At 43.2% G+C, this 19,733-nt stretch overlaps 1 protein-coding gene across 1 annotated transcript in view; it reads right to left on the minus strand.

Moving 5' to 3' along the window:
• Nucleotides 1-19,733, minus strand: part of SLC26A5 (solute carrier family 26 member 5) — a 51,262-nt gene that overhangs the window by 11,281 nt on the left and 20,248 nt on the right. The window contains exons 6-15 of the mRNA XM_031454730.2: nucleotides 16,329-16,439; nucleotides 15,191-15,357; nucleotides 14,480-14,644; nucleotides 12,569-12,721; nucleotides 10,021-10,103; nucleotides 5,565-5,712; nucleotides 4,444-4,557; nucleotides 3,599-3,676; nucleotides 2,833-2,928; nucleotides 2,515-2,621 (exon numbers count right to left, since the gene is read on the minus strand). Of these exons, the coding sequence (XP_031310590.1) occupies nucleotides 2,515-2,621; nucleotides 2,833-2,928; nucleotides 3,599-3,676; nucleotides 4,444-4,557; nucleotides 5,565-5,712; nucleotides 10,021-10,103; nucleotides 12,569-12,721; nucleotides 14,480-14,644; nucleotides 15,191-15,357; nucleotides 16,329-16,439 (1,222 nt within the window). The remainder of the gene's footprint in view (nucleotides 1-2,514; nucleotides 2,622-2,832; nucleotides 2,929-3,598; nucleotides 3,677-4,443; nucleotides 4,558-5,564; nucleotides 5,713-10,020; nucleotides 10,104-12,568; nucleotides 12,722-14,479; nucleotides 14,645-15,190; nucleotides 15,358-16,328; nucleotides 16,440-19,733) is intronic.

Genomic DNA, 19,733 nt, shown 5'->3' on the forward strand with positions numbered 1-19,733 from the left:
AAGTTACTCCATCAGTCTAGGCCTCAGTTTCCGTATCTGTGAATCAGGGATGCTAACAGTCACTGGGACGGAAGGAAGAAGTGACGTGGAGGGCGGATCTCTGCACAGAGCCAGGCACGTGACTAACTACAATCACTCAGTGCCACCACTATTTCATTATCATGACAGCATCATCTCATCATCATCAGGTCCTGTCATCCTCAGGAGAATGCGAAGGACCGGTCTTTACGGCAATGTCCCTAGAGTCTAGCACCTCCTTGGGAACACAGCAGTCCCTCAAAAAATCTGTCCAATTAAGATTATAATTATTTTAACATTGTAATATGTTTTCCCCACTTTGGGAGCAGAAGCTGAATTTCTGTCACCTTTACAGTGTTACCCACAGCGCCTGCATGGAGGAGGCATCAAGGACTGTTTGCTGATGAACTGATTGTCCCTTAACCATGTGGGCTTGGAGGGAACCTGGGAGTTGGGAAGACGAGCAAAGCCAGTGAAACACCAGCCTCCTCTGGACAGTGTGTCCTAATTACAGGGAAAGAAGCAGTGAAAATAAACAAGAAGCCCGCGTGCTGGCTCCCCAGACTCTAACCTACAAGGATCCAGCACAGTCACCACCAAGGGACAGGACATAAAAAATAAACTTTAATTAATTATTTGGCAGAGAAAAAGAAGTAGAGCAGAAGAAAAAGAACCCTGCCTAACTTTAAAATTTATGGTAAGAAATCATAAAATTCTATTTGGTTTAAAAAAAAAAAGTGGAAAAAAACCCCTCGAATTCTCTACCATGGCTTGTTAAAGACTATAGATACTTTAAAAGCATGATGTCCACCAAAGCTCTGAGATAATGAACTCTTGCATGTACTAATAATGTTCTTTATAAAAATGAGGGGAACTTTTTTTTAACATAAAAATGGGGAACAGTGTAGAGTTCGTTATAAATAATAGTATAATTCTTGAGCTTAATAGATTTATTTATTTATTTTCATTTTATTTCTTTTTTGAAGAGGGGTAGGTAATTAGGTATATTTATTTACTTTTTTTTTTAATGGAGGTACTGGGGATTGAACCTAGGACCCTGTGCATGGTAAGCATGTGCTCTACCACTGAGCTATGCCCTCTCCCCTAATTCTTGAGCTTAGATTCCACATGTTGTCAATATTTCTCTCTAGGTCATTTTTGACAAGTAAAATGCTCATTTCCTGCTCTGAAGAGTGGGGAGCATTGTTCTGCAGATAAAGGTTAACATCTCCGTCCAGTAGCCTTTCAACATATCACATTCAAAACTTTAAGAACTATCACATGATTTGCAACTATAGGCAATAATTAGACTAACTGCCTTTCCAGTCCCCTCGTGTTGAATTTGTTGGGTGCATAGTGTGTATCAGTCCCTGTGCTAAGCATTTCATGTGCATTAGTCTCATTTGAACCTTACTGTGACTCTCTGAGGCAGCAAATGTTAGTCCCAATTTACAGAGGCAGAGACTGAGGTTCCAAGAGGTCACATAAAATCACAGAGCTTACAGAGGGTGCAGCTAGGTCTTGAACCCAGGGTTAAAGCCTCTAAAGTCAGGCTGTTTTGTTTTTTTTTTTTTAACATTTCAGTCAATTCTTCCTATACAATGGTTATGCTACATATTTTCTGAGTGATGCTTTTCTATTTTCTATTTTTATTTTATTTATTCATTTTTGTTTTGGTGGGGGTGGGTAATTAGGTTTTATTTACTTATTTATTTCTTAGTGGAGGTACTGGGGATTGAACCCAAGACGTCGTGCATGCTAAGCAGGCACTCTACCACTGAGCTCTACCCTCCCCAAAGTCAGGCTATTTCTATAGAAACATAATGTTTCCTTTGCGGTCTTTATAGTGATATATTTATTTATCATGAACACAGTATTTTTTAAAAAGTTATTTTATGCCTTCCTCAGGGGGCTCAGCTTCCTACTAGGAGAAGAGATGACAGGAGGTAATGGCTCAGGGTAAAGGAAAGGACAACTGAAGCCTCGCACATGATCACCTGGAGTCAGAGTCGGCTCCATGTCAGCAAAACCCATGTCAGCACTGGTGCCAAAGCAAACTGCAAGAACTCACAGTTCATTCAAATGAGGGTAAATAAGCCAGGGACCCACTGTGGCTTGAATGGCAGGAACCATGACAGAAATTAGGTTCTTTGAGGAAAATCACTGATGGAATTACAAACTGTGACATAGTAGAGCATCTGGCAACATCATATTGAGTTTTTTTTTTTTATGAAGGTACTGGGGATTGAACCCAGGACCTCATGCATGCTAAGCAAGCACTCTACCACTGAGCTATATACCCTCCTCTGCATACTGAGTTTTTTTATTTGGCATTTTGGTTATTTAGTCAACAGGTCCCACAAGTCCTCAGCTCCCTCTCATGCTGATAGGGAGTAACCAAAGAGCTTACTTTGACCAGGTCAGCCTTCGTCTACATTTAAAGTCAGTGCTACGATCTCAGGCAGAACACACATCCCCACCCAACCGTGCACTCACCTCTGTGTTCTGTAAATCACGGTCAGCAGCGCAATGATCACAGCCGTAATCAAACCATAGTCCAATCCCAGGAACAGGGAGGAAACAAAAGTGGTAAGCCAGATGGTCTAAACAAAAGACACAGAGCTATATGTAGAACCACATGGACAATGTCCTAAGAGTTACACACACACACATACATACAGAGTACCTAACCTTGTCTAACTGGATACTGCATATAACAACTGACCACAGTAACTTATCTTTCTCACGTTTTTATCAGCAACAACCCATTTGTTGCTATGACATAGTCAGCTGACGATCACCTTTGTTACTTACCAGCTCTATTTTGCTGGTTCTCCAGAAAAAGGGGAGATCTGAGAATTGCATAAACATTCCTTTCAGGTTGACGATCACAATGGCCGACAGCACAGCCTGAAACACAGCACATCCACGCATGCCTCTCCTCCTGCGTCCAGAGACTCCCTCTGCTGGCTCCTCACCGTCCTGCTGCCCTCCCCACGTCCTCTCCCCACTCACTTCCTACGCGGCAGTGATGGTACGTCTAGAGCCAAGAACACCGGACTTTTCAGGACCCGGTTAGTTAAAATGGGCTTCGGAAAACCAGGCTTATATCCTAGTAGGAAACCTGCCTGGTGGTCAAGAGGTTCAGAGTGAACTCAGTACAAGGAATGATTTCACCTCTGGTTTCCTACAGTATGATTTTTCTCTGCTCTGTATGGTTCCTGAGCTCCACTAGATTCAGTGCATCAGTAAACAAATGTCTTATGAGTGTAGGTCATCTCGAATTTTTAACTAAGTATAAAGTCACAGAAGTTCAAAGAGAGAAGGGACCTTGGAGATTAGCCAGTCCAAACCCCTCACTTTGCAGGTAAGGAAACTGAGAACCAGAGATACTGAGATGGCTTTCCCTAGGTCCCAGGTGCTGGCAGATTGTGGAGCAGGATATTGATCTGAGACTTGAGCCTTTCTCATACCACTTTGCTGGGGTTACAGTAAAAACCCAGAGACAACCACAAAAATAAAGAAATAGAGCATAATCTCCACCCGCAGTAAAACCTCACACCAAGTCCAAGCTACACACCTGGGGTAATGATTCAAAGAGGAATCCAGTGGCTAATATCACCAGCAGAATCATTAGCGAGGCCAAACAACCTGCAAGCTGGATGAGAGAAGACACGTGGAAGGGACGTTCAGGAGAGCTGAACAGGAGGTGGGACACAGGTTGGTCTTAGTCTTTTGATAATCACCGTGGGAAGATATGGCTTTGCATAAGTCATCCAAACCATCACATAAACCTGTAACTCCTTCCCACTCCCTGAGGTTTTAGTTCTTCTTAGAGCTTTTAAACAGAAGCTGAAATGCCCTTCCCAGGGGTGGGAGAAAGATGTCTGGTTACTGACCCAAGATCCACAAGGGCCAGAAGAGTTCAGACAAGATTTTGCTGTCCAGTTGGGGAGCCACTAGCCTCATGTGGCTATTTAAATTTTTTTTTAAGAAGTAAAATTAAATAAAATCTAAAATTCAGGTCTTGGTTGCACTAGTCACGTTTCAAATGCCCAAGAGTCACATGTGGCTAGTGGCTGCCATATTGGACAGTGCAAATATTGAACATTTCCATCACTGCAGAAGGTGCTACTGGGCGGTGCTGGCATCCTGCTGATACTCACTCTCAGGGTGTCATGACAACATTCTATGTCTGAACTTTGAGGTTTACTGGTAGCAGGGAGTGTTGAGTAATTTTTCAATTTGACTGGAGAATATACCCCTTTCCTGTAGATTCAGTTCTTTGTGATTTGCTTCAACCAATCATGCCTTTCTCTGATTCATATACAGCTCACTGGAGTGTCGGTCTTCAGGCAGAATAGAATCAAGAGATTAAAGTGTATACCCAAATCACCAGTCCTTAGCAACCAGCTGCATACACACCTGTGTCTTCCCTCCAGTTCCCTCCTGGACAAGGCTTCGAGACAAGGAGCATGAAATTGAAAAAGTCTGGAAGAGTGAGCCAATGGAATTGCACAGTCCCAGGGCAATGAGCTCCTTTTCCATGTGGAAACAAAGCACAAAAGAGATCAGTCATTTTTCAGGAAGACAGACCTGATGGCCCATATAATGTACATTTTCAGTAGCACAGGCTGTCTCTTCATTCTCTTTTCAGATAAAAGAATTTGTGTAGCACAAGATCAAAACAGGAATTACTGCATAATCTAAGGTGGGAGAAAAACACTTTGAATCTTAATTGTGTTGGGGATAAATGCTGCACTCACCACCCAGCCCCCTCTTTCTCAAACACACTCTCTACACAATTTTTTTTTTTAAAGAAAACTGCAGCAAAAGTGACAAGATATTTTTGTTATTTAAGAGAAAGTTATTGGTGGGTAGAACTACTGGCATCTTTTAGATGCCTAGGCTCTTGCTCATCATTGCCTGGTCCTCTCGGGACCAGTGAGTCCTGATCTCAGGGCAACCTCCAGTCTTTCTAGTTGGATCACTGTCTCGAATGAATATGGAGCATTAGTCTCCTCTGAGACATACACAGCATGCTAAAGTAGATGTAATCATGCCACAATGACAGCTTGTCATGTTCAGATTAAATACTTTACCTGCAGCTATCTTATATAAGAAGGTGGCAAAGAATATATTATGGAGTTTGAGCGATGATCATAAACTCAAAGTTCAATGAAAAAAGTGAAGGCTTCCTGTGATGTAAAAATGGTTCTGGAAAAACATTCAATTCTCAAGCTGTGAGCTTTACAAATAGGGATGGCACCTAGAAGAGTACGGCAAACTGTAAGCCTTAGATTGGAGATTTCACCTTTCTAGCTGGACCCCTGCTGATGAGGTGAGGTAGGATGCCGCACCTCAGTGCTCAGATCATGTAATGCACATAAACCATGGAAAAATTGAAGTGATGAATAAATACATGCTTCAAATACATCCATCATCAAACTAAATTTTTTTCTACCAAGATAGATCCAGTTCTTTTGCCTTCCACAGTAGAGCATGATCGTACTATGAAATATGTGCAGGAAATTAATGACTTTTACCTGATTGCCGTCAACCTGATAGCCATGTTTATTTGCCAGAGTCTTGGCCATCGAGATGGTCACTGAAAATCCAACGATGGCTATGGCGATGGCATCCACGTACACGAGGTGGAAGAGGCTGGTGTCCGGATTGGCTGGAGGCAGCAGCCTGGAAAGGGAAGCTGACTTTAACCCTGGGCATTGTGACCACTGGAAGAACACATGCAACTAGACGGGAGCATTTTTGGGGAGCATTATTTGCAAATGAGGTGACCAATGCCTGGATATCTGTTCAGCAAAAAGGAGGTCCCTCCTTGACACACAGAGGTTCTTTCCAGGCCCCAGCCCCAGAGTGCCAGCTTTCTACCCGAGGGGTTAATAGCAGAGATCAGATGGCGATTTAGAAAAGGAGTAACCTCAAACCTCCGGCAGCCCTGTGGCAGGTGTAAGTAAGACTGAGAGCAGGAAGAAGAGAAGGTCAGAGAAGAGCTCAGATGACACAGGACACTCGAACCAAAGACCGAGGTGAGGAGGGCGCTGGACCAGGGCTATCTCAGTGGAGAATTACTACCCAGTGACATGGGTACTCAGTGCTCTTCCTGCTACCTGATGTAAGGACTCTGCTTCTTCCCTGGATCCCTTAAGTGAGTTTCTGACATGAAAAAGCAGCAGCACCAGATTATACTCCTTGGTTCTCACCTGGGAATCTGGAGGGCCCGAAAGTGCAGCTCCTGGAGCTCCCCATTAGGGAACCTAATTGTTGTGGCGCATTCCTGTAGTTTGGCACCTTTGTCCTAAAAGAACAGAATAGGCATTCCCTAGAATGGTACGGGGGGAGGGGCAACAGAGGTTTTCAAACGCACCTGCTCCAGTTCAAGGCACTGGTCTAAATAATAATAACAACATTAACTGATGCACAATATTATTACTTTTACAATTACAATTGTTTATTAGGTGCTTCCTCTGTGCCCGATCCTGGGCTTATCCATCTCCAATGCACTGTGAGCTCAGGACCATGATAATCCCCATTTCACAGGTGAGGAAAATGAGGCATTGCGGGGTCAAGCAACTTGCCCAAGGTCAAACAGCTCGTCTACTAAGCACAACAAAAACCATGGAGAGCCCGCCTCTCCACACCTATTTCTCACACTGTGTCGTATCCCATTGACAAAGGGCTGTCTCAGGTTGTGGGGTGTGTGGAAGGGAGGCGAGCAAAGGAAAGGAACCTAACATACATTAAGCTTCGATTGTGTGCAACATGCTTGATAGATGTCATCTCATTTGTCCTCACAACGCTTTTAGACAGGTGCCATTATGATCCCAATTTATATGTGAAAAAGTGGATGCTTTCAAGATGTTAAGTACTTTGCTGAAGATGGAGCAGGGACTCAAACCCAGGGGGTCTGACTACTGAGCTTATCATGATTCCCCTGCACTTGGCTGCATAAGCATTGACCAGGGTGGGGAGGGCCTCGCAGCACGTTGGGGCCTGAGGAATAAGCGTATGAGAACTGAATATGAGAAAAGAGCTGCAATGAGTTAAGAGAAGTAAACCAAGAGACATGATACACTGCCATGAACGGGATCTTTAACAGCCCACTGTCACTTTCTGGACACTGTACTGTGCATATGTGTGTGTGTGTGTGTGTGTAGATAAGTGTGGTACTTTGTTTTGAAACACAACCACCGACAATTCCTTCCACACTAGTGTGTGCTGCTCCCCATCTAAAGGCTGAATCTGGGCCAGCCTTGTGATTTGCCCTGACAGAATGTGGTGGAAGTGATGTTGTATGAGCCGACAGTGAAGAGTCTGGCTACCCTCCTGGAGCCCCACGTGAGGGAAGATGCCAACCCGTCCGCAGATGCTCCAGCCACTCGGGCTGAGCTGTCAGACAGGTGAGCGAAGCCCTCTTGGCTCCTCTGGCATCAGTCACCCACTCAGACGTCTGCAGCTGCCAGAGACCTTGAGAGAGACAACCGCTCAGCTGAGCCCCACCTACAATGCTGAACCCTGCACAATCAGGATGTTGTTTTAAGTCACTGTTACTCGGCAGTCAGACCTACCGCTCACTGAATTAGCATGGCTGTAGGCAGATGGGCAGTTAGGTAGGCATTATTGGTTGCCTGCTTGGTTTTGGATAAAGTTCCAGAAAGATAAAGTTTCTGGGAAGCCAAGTTTCAAAGAGGTAAAATGTTCCTATTTTTTAAAAAAAGTTTAGCTCTCACAATAGAGGGAAAGCAACCTCTTTGGGTATAATGCAATAGGAAAAGGAAAAGGAAGGTGTTAGGTCGGAATTACGGTGGTGTGTGGATATTTAAAAGGAGAAATCTAAGTGTGAGAATTCACACTTAAATTATTCGTGATTAGTTACTGAATAGGGTTATCTACTGGATCCAAAGACTCATGTTTATGCCATGACTAACGTTAGAGACCCAGGGGGGAGGTAACGGAAAGAGCATGCGACCGGGTATCAGAAGACTGAGTTCCGGGTCCCGGCTGGGACTCACCGAACCTCACTCAGGTCTCTCAAGTGTCGCCTTCTCTGATACCCTACCTCAAACAGCAAGCCAGCCCCTCAAACAGCTGGCTTCCCTTGTCTTCATAGCACAACTCACTACTGATTTATTGTCTGTCTCTCCTAGTAGAATACAAGCTTCAGGAGAGCAAAGACTCTTTTGCTTGCCTGTTTGTTTTATTTTTAACTGCTGTGTCTCTGGCACATAACAGGTACTCAATAAACATATGCTAAATAAATGAGATTAAATGAATCAATCTTCTTGCCTGTTAAATGAAGATAACATAGTCATCAACTGTGTTATTGTGAGGAATCAACTGACACGGTGGGTATAAAAGTACTTTAAAAATTACAGGTCCAAACAGAAAAGCCAGGTTATTGCTGTGCGACACCTGTACACGGAATCCCAAGTACCATGTTTATGAAAGCAATTCATCATTCTGAAGTCAAGTGCTGGCTTCCTCTTTTAACATTCACTCCCTGTGTTGAACTCTGGCTTAAAGAGCAACTCCTGCTCCCTGTGCCTCCCTGGAGATTCATATATGTTTCCAGAGGCAAGGCCTGATGGAATATGCCAGGTCCTGTCAACGTCCAACATCTGGGCAAATGTCCGACTCTGCTCTTTTGGAAACAGAGAAGAGGGTGGCGAGAAAGAGACAGTACCAGAGACAGAAAGACAGAGGCACATAGAGAGATACAGAGACAGCCAGAGAGTGTCAGAGAGGAATGGAGACCAGGAGAGGCTCGTAGTCACTCTTGCTCCTTCAAATATAAAAATAGGGACATTTTTAAAATGTAGAATTAGATAAGAGAAAAACAGATGAAGCAAAGAAGTAATACGTGATTCGAAGCTAGAAAACTCATTGAAATGAGCCACAGAACTTTACATTAACAGGTCTCAACAAGCACGGTGCATGCCGGGTGTCACACGGGCTGCTTTACACGCATCACCTCCGGCAGCTCTCCCATTGCCCTTGAGAGACGCATTCACTGTCATGCTTCCCTGGCAGGGGAGGAAATTGAGGCTTGGGGAGGATAAATGACTTGCCCAACATCACAAAGCTAGTAAGTGGCAGGTTACATTTAGGTTTTTTTGCTCTTAATTCCTATGCCACCCAAGAAGAGATCTAAAATACCAACAAATGCTAAACAACAGGAAACAAAATGAAAAACCACATGCCAGTTAACATGGTGCAACCACTATGGAAGACAGCATGGAAGTTCCCCTAAAAGTTAAAATAGAACTATCATATGATCCAGCAACCCCACTTCTATGTATATATCCCAAAGTACTTAAAGCAGGGTCTTGAAGAGATAGTTGCCCATCTGTGCTCACAGCAGCATTATTCACAATAGCTAGGAGGGGAAAGCAACCTAGATGTCCACTGACAGATGAATGGATAAACAAAACGTGGTACACACACACAGTGCAATTTTATTCCATTTTAAAGAGGAAGGAAATCCTGCCACACGCTACAACATGGATGCACCTTGAAGACATTATGCTAAATGAAATAAGCCTGTCCATAAAAACCTCAGTAGTGTCTGATTCCACTTACATGAGGCACTAGAGTAGTCAAGTTCATAGAGACAGAAAGTTGGGACTGGCGGGAGGGAGAATGGAGAGTTACTGTTTAATGGTGTAGAATTTTAGATTTGCAAAATGAAAAAGTTCTGGAGATCTGTTTTACAACAGTGTAAATATACTTAACACTACAGAACCATACACATAAAAACGATTAAAATAGGAGATTTTAAGTATTTTTTACCACAATAACCCCCACCCCAACACACATGTTAAAAAAAAAAACCCAAAAAACCCACCCCACCCTCCAATTCCTCAGCTAGTTGATACATAGGAGAAAAAAGATTTTTTATTGCAACAATACTAAAGCAATAGTTAGAAATTATAGATCCATTGATTATTCAAGTCACACTGTTACTTCAAACTGTTTTCCTACCCCAGAGGAAGTGTTCCAACGACATCCACATTGTATGATTCTTTCAAGTTAAACCCAGCCGAAATGCCAGTTCCCATGACCACCTGAAACAGACACAAATCCAAATGGACCTTTAGAGATGAACATTTAAACGCCACAAAAATTAGGTTCAAGGAAGTTTTTAGCCAAGCCAAATCTACTTTCACTTTTTCAGTTTTAAAAAGAATTATAGTTAGTTAGCTTCCAGCAATTCTAGATTCTCCTAATGACTCTTCCCACAAAATTTAAATGGATCCTACAGTTTCCTTGTGGCCTGAAATTCTTTGCTCTTTACTTTGTTCTGTTCCATCCTGATGCATCTGGCTAGCTGGCTGCAAATAAAAAGAGCCCATTAAACCTTTGGGGAGTTGGCTTTGCCTTTGGGTAGGTGAAAGGAGGCTCTGGCCGAGATGGCATGAAATCAGGACACTGAAATGTGTATTGCGAGGGCAGGACAATGACAGCGTCACATTATAAAATGTCTGTTTGGATCTACATCTTCCTGCATCTACATTTGGATCTGACTCTGTCTCCAGGACAGCAGCACCAGGGAGGTTCGAGGTGTCCACCAGCACCCCACAGCTGTCTTCTCCCACTTCTCCCCTCAGGGTCAGGGTCAGAGTGAAATCTGCCTGTCACAGAGCATCCTTGTACAGAAGGCTGCCTGGCTTGTTGGGGCGTAGATCTCGTCTGTGCGTAAAGTGCAATCCTTAGTGAGCTACAAGAAGAGAAAAATAACAGAAAGGAAGACAGCAACTTTCTTCATCCCAGAGAACTACTGCTTGTAGAACTTTCTGAGGGGGTTATCCCAGACAGAAGGCATGGGGGGGGGCTGGCCAAGGAGGGGAGCCAGTCCCCCCAGAGGGGGCTGCAGCAGGGACCCAACAAGGACCCAGACAGCAGCCCCAGAGACCAAGGGTGTGGCTGCTTCTGGCCCTTTTGATGAAATGCCCCTTCTTTGTTGGCTGTAATATTTGTCACCCTTAATTGCATTTGCTGTGTATCCCAAACTAGGGGAATGCCCAGAATATTCAAATCCACAGGACAGATATGGCTCAAGTTCCTGGAGCATCAACTTCATGTAATGGTACCTCATTCAAACCACAGCTTTCCTATCAACACAGACAGACGCATTATGAAACAGAATGCAGCCCTCCAATTTTATGATAAGAAATTTTATGTTTAAAGAGGGTCATGAAGATTCTGTTTCAAGTTTTCTAGTATGGCTTCTCTCTCCCTTGCTCTGAGGAGCACACAGATAAGAAGTTACAATGATAAAATTCTGGAGAACCACTGCCTTGGAAAGCATGAAGGAAAATTCAAAGGGAATTCGGAAAATGGACAGAACTAGGAACCCAAACCAGCAAAGGTGATTTTCATCATTTACTTCATGATTAGGGCTTGCCTTTTTCCTTTGCCATGCATAGGAGCTGAGAACATCCTGCTGTTCTCCAAAAGGAAACAGGAACTCTGTGTACAGCCCCGGTGAGAGAAGAGGTTTTGAAACTGAGAGTCCTATTGGGTGTAGACAAGGCGAAAGCAAGACTGGCTTCCTGGAGAGCTAAACCAGCCAGTGGTTTTTGTGGCTGGAACTTTTGGCTAAATTTGCATCAGACATCTATACCTTTATTTCTTCTTCTTTTGTGGCTCCCAAACTCTAGACCAAAGTGCCCCAGGGTGCCAAGGAGAGCTCCCAGGTCACTGTGGGACAGGATTGTCAAGGGAAACAGGGCGACACCTGTCGGACACCATGCCAACTTCCAATCTGAGGTAGTTCAGTTTTGACATCAGCTTCTACCACATTCCTTCTGATCACAACACATCTTCGCAAAGCCAGGTGATCAGTGGCTGCTGAACCACGCAGGTAGCATGCAAAAATCCAAGTGAGCAGGAAATGAGGGTAGTGGTGCCCATCTGACTCCAAGCTTCGAGGCGTTGTGAAGTGCCCACCAGCCACACACATTCGCTAATAAATTTGTGTGGGTATTTAAGAATGTAATCCAGTATATTTTATTTCAACTTATGTATCTTTTTTTTTTTACAAACAGTTCTTAAGTTGTTAGACATAAATATGTATTAAGTTGTTTGGAGCTAACTATGTAACAAATGGAACTATTAGTTACCTATTTCTTTGGGGCTTCAGAAGGCCAGGAACCAAGAAAATTTGGAAATATTTGTCTTTTGCTCTTTTCAAAATGGAAACAGCTTACTTTTTTCAGTTTATTAAAGTTACAGTCTCATTATAAAGCAATTAGAAAATAAAAACTTCAAGAAAAATCTCCACCATTTCACTCAGAGATAATTTACATTCACATTTTTATAGACAGTCTTCACCTAGATTTTAAAAATCATCCATGTCTATGCGTGAATGCTTGTCTTTTTTGTCAGTGTATTTGTGAAAGCTCCTCTTGACAAACCTTCTAAACTTCTCTCGGCAGAACTGAGAAAAATGGTCTACCTTCCCCCTCCCCTGCCCACTTCTAAACCCGTCACAGGAATAGCCGGGAGTATGTGGCCAAAGTTGACTTACCGCAAAGAACTCTAAAGGAATGGGTGCTGGCAATTTCTCTTTAAATCTCTCATTAAACTCCTTGCCACCCAACAGCAAACCAAAAACCATCAGCCCAACGCCTAGGGAACACACGTTGAAGTTTTTAACATTCTGCAACACAGCAACTGTACTCTGTAACACAGTGAACACTAGATGTTACATCAAGCAATAGCCCCCGAACAGACAGAGACAGTCTAGGGCACTAATTCACACCAGCCACCCCATCACTGAGCATTTCCAGCTAAAAGTTCTCAGGCTGAAATCGCTCTCTTTGCAGCTTTCACCAATTAGGAGTCGTTTTTACCCAGTCATACAGCTTTGTTTGTAGTTGTAATTCTTACCCAACAATCTGATACTACAGTGTTCTCTGCTATGTGAATGCCTCAGTGTGGTATTGTAAAATTCAGAAAAGTAACCTGAAACTGAGTCCTAAGCCTTAGGAAAGAATGAGGAATTGGTATCAGCAAAACAATCCACACATCAATACATAGAAAAGCTTTTAAGAGCTAAGAGAGAAAGCACTGTTAGCAGATGAAAGGAATCAGCTGAACTTTGAAGGCAAGAGAGTGGCTGATGCCTGGAAAGAAGCCCAGGGGAGTTTTAGGGAAGAAAGCCATTTAATTTCCTTGTAGGGCTGCAGCCACAGCACCCCAAGAGCAGTCGGTACTCATCCAGACCCTGGGAAGGTAGGTTACCACTGAGCCCAGACTGCTCGCTTTCCCACCAATGCCTAGAGCACACTCAGCTGTGTTTGTTTCCTTTGTGACAAGGCACTGAGCGCAATCTCAGAGTTAAGAAGCATGTTACCAGCTATTACTGGAAACTTGGAATTTAGCTGAGGGAATATTCCCACAGTTGGACTCCATTCTAAGCAATGAAGGACTCACTTTAGCTGTCACTTCCCCAAAGTGACATTCCTAGGCCGCTAAAGGTCTCCCTATTCAACTTTCACAGGAGCCTGACTTCTCCTTCTTAGCACTTAACACAGTTTGTAGTTAATCACATAGTTACGTGATTAGGGGTTTACTCTTTGTCTTCCCACGGGATTGTAAACCCAGCAGGGCAGGGGCCGTATCTGCTCACTCAGTGCTCTGCTGAGCAGTGTCTGGCTCATCAACACCTACAAAGACCTAGCATTCCAAGAACAGCTTCAGCAGCACCTCAGAAGTTCCGCCACGCAGCACTTCACTTCCACTGCCGCTGGTTCTAATTATTTCATGATTTCTTCCTTATCCATTTAGAAATGTGTTTTTGGCTTCCATTTTAATGGGGGTTTTAAAGCTATATTTGGTTACTAATTGCAAATTATATTGCATGGTATGAAAACTGAATTTTTAGAATTTGTGCTCAGTTTTATACAACCAGTTTCAACATGATTATTACCATTGTTTCCTGTGTGCTTGTAAATAATTTAGATTTTCACTGAGTTGGGTGGAAGGGTCGATGTCTATTTTATTAAACTAGCTGTGTTAGTTAAATCCTTCACAGACTTGTTTTTTTGCCTGCTTGAGTAAGCAGTTTTTGACAGAGATGTTATCCTGTAATTCTTTTAAATTATTTGTTCGTTCCCAAAAAGAACCTAATTTGGTCTTAAGAAAAAGCTGTCTCTTCAACTAATTCAGGTGAAGGTGTAATTACCAAATAAAGACCTAACAAAAAAATTCCTTGTGAGGTAGACAGTAGCACATATGAATGAAATGAGACTTTAAGGTTTAATTCCCTTTGTAGCGCTCTTCTCAGAAAAGGCTTAGAATGACTAAATCTTCTCCATTTTATTGAAATTCTTGAAAATAAGCAAAGTGAGCCTCGAAGGTAAAAGAGATACAGGAGAGAAGGGGAAAACAAAAAAGGGAAAACCAGTACCAGCAAGTCGGGAAGTTGCTTACTTACATACACCACCGAAAAGATCCCACTGTACCGCTTTGTTTTAACTCCAAACAGGTATTTTAGCATGGAGGTGAAGACGTGCACAGCTGCGGCGGTGGTGAACCCACGGACCAGCGGCTCGGTGAGATATATGGCCACAAATCCAAACCTACAGACACCTAGGCAAAACTATTTTTTTTAACGACAAAGAAACAAATAAATCACATGGCAGACTGGGAAGTTAAAGCCAACAGAAAACATACAAAAGTTCTTTCTGGGCCACTTTCTAGCACTGCACTGCAAACTTGTACCCACAGCAGGTAAGTAGCTAACAAATCAATCACTGGTTATGCAGAAAACCGGGAGGTCTGGAGTGGCCCGGAGCCCCGCGGAGCACTGGGCACACCTGTACCCTCCCCGTCCCTCGGAGTAGGAGCTCGCTTCCTGTTCATTCCAAGCAGGTAAGAAATGCCCTCTTCCCATTACTAACCAGTCTTGCTCCAAGCTTGTCTTGCTCTTGGAATCTCTAAAGCACCCCAGTGAAGCCTGCTAGTTCCTAATCACTATAAACTTAAGTAAGGCATTATGTGGGACCGGCACTCCCCAGTGCTAGGAACCCTGGGCTCTGGATTTTTGCTGACTGACCCTGCCCACCATGCAGACGAGCCAAGAGTGCTCCATAGATATTTATCAAATTAACAGATGAAAGCCCATTTCCACATTTGTGAGTCTCACCTGAATGATTCCCGAAAGTAAGGTCACAGACATGGCGACTTTCACTCTCAAAGCATCTCTTGCCTCCGTACCATTGGTTGCATTTACTCCTCCAGGAATGACTATATCATCTGGTACTAATCGAACAGCCACGCCTCCTATCATCAGGCTAATAACAGCAAATGGACCTGGAATGATGAAGCATTCATCAAGGAAATCACTTTCACCCTATCTGTTGCCAGTTCGCTAGGGGACACTGGTGAGGTCAATAAATCATCATGGACATAAAATTGCACTGGGACGGTATCGTCCATTTCACATACTCTTCTAGAATCCTGACATTTCCCCGTGAAGAGGTGGTCTAATTCCTCTTTCCATGAATCTGGCTCGACTTGTGACATGCTAGTAACCAAAAGAACGCAGCAGAAGTGATACTGCGTGATGTCCATGGCCAGGTAACAAGGGGGACCAGGTAACAAGGGGATGTGGATTCTGCCCAAGAGCTGCACCACTTGCTTGTGCTGCAGCCCTACGTGTGCAAAAGCCCCAACTAGGACCACGTGGAGAGAAGGTGAGTGTAGGAGGTAAGAAGAGAGGGATGGGTTGGGAGAGGGATGCGGGAAAGGAAGAGAGTTCAGTCTTCCTGTAGCTGCTCTAGCTTAGCTCCATCTGGCTCTCAACTGCTTGAGAAACACTGAGTCTGAGTCACATCGGCCAAGATGAGCCCTTCCTGATTATGAAACCCACATAAATCTGATCCTAAGTACAGTAAAGAAAACCATGTACAACTAGGTGCCAAAAATAAGATGAAAATGCAATGGCATGCACAGTAATCAGGAACTTGCACTACCACTAATAAAATAAACAAGAAAAACCAGATGCAAGCAAATCATATTATGAACAGAAGCACCTATTTCACAGATTTCAACAATTGCTCTTTTTACACCAGAAAACTTTCTTCATTATGCCCAGATTATAAGGAAGCTATTAGTTGTAGAAATCTTTGAGGGGGGAGTGGTTTTAAGTACTTGCTGGGTATACAGTAACAAAAACTGTTACTAAGCAGATGTCCTAGTAACAAACATGCTATTTCTTTGACACATTGCAAAGCTTGGAAATTCAATAGGAAAGGCACTAAAATATTGACTATCAGGTTTACCTATGGATATGTGTCTGGAGGTTCCAAGAAAACAATACATGATAACAGGGTAGAACGAAGAGTACAGGCCAAACACCGGGGGCACAGCCGCCAACGTCGCAAAGGCTAACCCTGCGGGATTAAAAACCACACAGAAACGGGGAGATCATTAGAAAACAGAAGGTTATATGTCTTTTTCTTTTGGCTGTTTATTGATGAACAAGTGAAAACCATGTTAATTTAAGCAGATGTATCTTAACGTGCCCACCCTTCCATCCCAATCCTATGCGGAATCTGACATCTGTGCTTAGGGGGGTCGAAGCTGAGGCAGTTCTCCCTGTCCTGCCCTCTTTGCCAGGGGTGGACTTTTTTTTTCTTCTGCTTTATTCTTTCCCAATTTAGATCAAGGCAGAAAGTCTTACTTGACTGGGGCAGCTGTAACCTGGTGTGGATGTCCAAATGCTGGCTGTTTCTTCAGTGGGGTATTTTCCGGGTTCTTTGGAGACCTCTTTTCAATGAGGAACTCCCACAGGAATTCCCTGGCCAGTGTGATGCCCCCACCCCTTGACCTCGGCCCCTTCCAGGTTCCAGTTCTTACACCTGCTCCAGGATCGTTGTGCTGCGGCTGCTCATCCCATAGGCAGTCTTCTTGGGCAAGTACCTTTGCAATGAGCCAAGCCTGGTTACCTCCAGGGTGGTCAGTTATCCAATGCTTTACCCCTCAAAATTGTGGAAGTGTAGGCCACGCCCCTGGAGGGCTCCCTTCATTCTCCTGTCACAGGCAGTTCACACCCTTTTACCACAGATTTATTTTTCTTGCAGTCCTTCCTTCCCGACTTTTGGTGGAGGGGAAATGCATACTTTTTTCACCTCCTCTAGGAAATTCTCATTCCAAATCTAGTATCAATTTCCTTGTCCCCTCATATGTCCTGTTGAAGTGATGTGCTAAAGAGAGAGCATGTGTGTCTTTCATCCACGCTTTTGCATAGATGGGCTGGCATCCCTCTTCAGAACGTGTAGGCAATAAACATCCTTTGTTCTCACCTTTGGGGTTTCAGCCAAATATTTTGGACTAATAGAAAATTCATGAAAGGCATTTTCATCTTGTGGATAAGGACATTGTAGCAAAACAAGAGTTGGGAAAGCATTTACTTATTTAATATGTAATAATACAGTCACTTTAATGTTGTTTTTTTAAAAAAACAAATTTTATTTCTAGCAAAGAAACGCATGGCCACAGTTGAAAAAGCCAAGCAGTACTAGGGGGGCTGGGAGGAAAAGCCAGCACTCTTCTTCCTTACTTCTAGGTTCCACTCCCCAGACACTCACTTTCAACTCTTTTAGCTGTTTTGTTTGTTTGTTGTTAACCATTTATCTCCAGTATTTAAAGTCAGCAGTTCTCAACTGAGAGGATTCTGCCCACCATCGGGGGACATTTGGCAACGCCTGAAGGCATTCTGCAAGATCTTGATTGGGGGGCGCTGCTACTGCACCTAGGGGATAGAAGCTGCGGATGCTGCTGACCAACCCACCATGCACAGCCCAGCCCCACCACAGTGTACACAGTGCAGGTTGAGAAATCCACTCTAAGTAATATGTTTACATTATTTCTTAGTTTATCAGTTTTAGACATAAACTATTGACTTTCTATGTCTTTTTTTTCAGCTTCCCCTTGCTTATGATTTCATAACTATGTGATTTTTTTTCCTTTTTAGAAAGTTTTGGGATCTTCTCTACATTCCCAGGGTTCTGATGTTTTACAACGGTGTGTCTTGTTTTAAGCTCTCATTTATTCTGCTGGGTACTTGGTGGTCGCTTTCAGCCTGAAAACTCACGTATTTCAATTCTGAGACTATTCTTTGATACTGTCTTCCTCTGTTTACCCTCTTCTTTCTGGAACTCTCAAGAGATGTATGATGGAACACCAGAATTGATCCTCTGTGTTCTTACCTCTGCTCTCCTGTTGTCCATTTATTTATCTTTTTCTTCTACCTCAGGAAATTTCCTCTATTTTCCAAATCTGTGACTGAATATTTTACCCCAGTGATCATACTTTAATTTCTGTGGGCTCTTTTGGTTTTCTGAATGCTCTTTTAAAAACTGCATCCTATTCTTGTTTCATGGATTCACTATGTTTTTATATCTTATTGAGGATACTGTAGTGCAAACATTTTTTATTTTGCCCTCTCCATGATTTATGTTCCCAGTGAGTTCCTTCTTCCTGTTTGGTGTGTTTTCTCTCTCTCGAAGCTTCATGCACATCAGCCCACTTTGTTTACTGATTTTTTTACTTTATTGACTAATGGCCCTTATTGTAGGGCCACTGGGTGACCAGCAGAGCATTTTCATTGGAGACTCCCAGTTGTCCCTGTAGCTCTTTTCTCTGGGGGCAGTTCACTGCTTGGGCTATAAGTTCTTGAAGGCTCTTTGGAGCTAACAGGGCAAACAAGAGCTTTGGTTAGCTCACAGTTCAATGTGGAGACATCTCCTTAATCCTCCTGACATCTCTCAGCATTTTCATCCTACTGTCCACTGACTGTGTGGTGTGGGGACCTGACTGTCTGTGTGCTACTTTCCACAAAGACTTTCAACCAAATCCCTTGCTTCTAAGCCCTCGGCCTGACTCTTACATGCGACAATACTTAGAGCCTCTAATTTCCCAGTGTTTGCAAGGCAGGAACCTAAATATCAACTTCCTCCACTCTGATAATTTAGTTATCATTTGTCCATCATTTGCCATGTTTTTTCCTCTCCTGCTCCATGGTGTCTCCTCTCCCATATTCTTTGTCCTTGCTAGTTTATACCATTTCCCTCTCCTTTAGCATCATTTTAGAGGGATTGTAAATGAATTAGAGATAGAAGCATACATTCAATCTTCCATGCTTAACAAAGCCTTTTTTTCCAATTTAAACAGTTTATCAGCCACACAAAATTTGCTATCACTTAGATCTCTATCTTGGCTATATTTTGTTTTTCACATTTACCTATCTTCATTGACTAGCGATGGGCAGAAAAATACCTTTTCCATACAAATTTGATGGTGGGATGACCTATACCTCTTAGCAGTGTGGGCTGTTCCCTGTTTTGAAATGATGTCTTCCTTTCTATAATACCACATGATCCCGGTTCTCCCTCCCCTTCCAGATGCTCTTTTCAGTGTCTTATACCGATTCCTCCTTCACTATTTGGCCTTTGATACTGGACAAAGCTTGATCTTGGCTTCCTTTTCTTTTCCCTCCATGCTCTCCCCTTAGATGGCATGGTCTACTGCCATGGTTGACACGCTATCCTTACGGCAAAGATTCCCAAGTTGATATCTCTAGCCCACACCATTCTTTTGAGCCCACCCTATATTAAATATAAACATGAAATGTCCATTTGTCTATCTCACAAGCATCACCATCTTCAAACTTACCCTTCAGTTCT

This window comes from Camelus dromedarius, chromosome 7 (assembly GCF_036321535.1).
Source record: "Camelus dromedarius isolate mCamDro1 chromosome 7, mCamDro1.pat, whole genome shotgun sequence".
Classification (NCBI taxonomy): Eukaryota; Metazoa; Chordata; class Mammalia; order Artiodactyla; family Camelidae; genus Camelus; species Camelus dromedarius.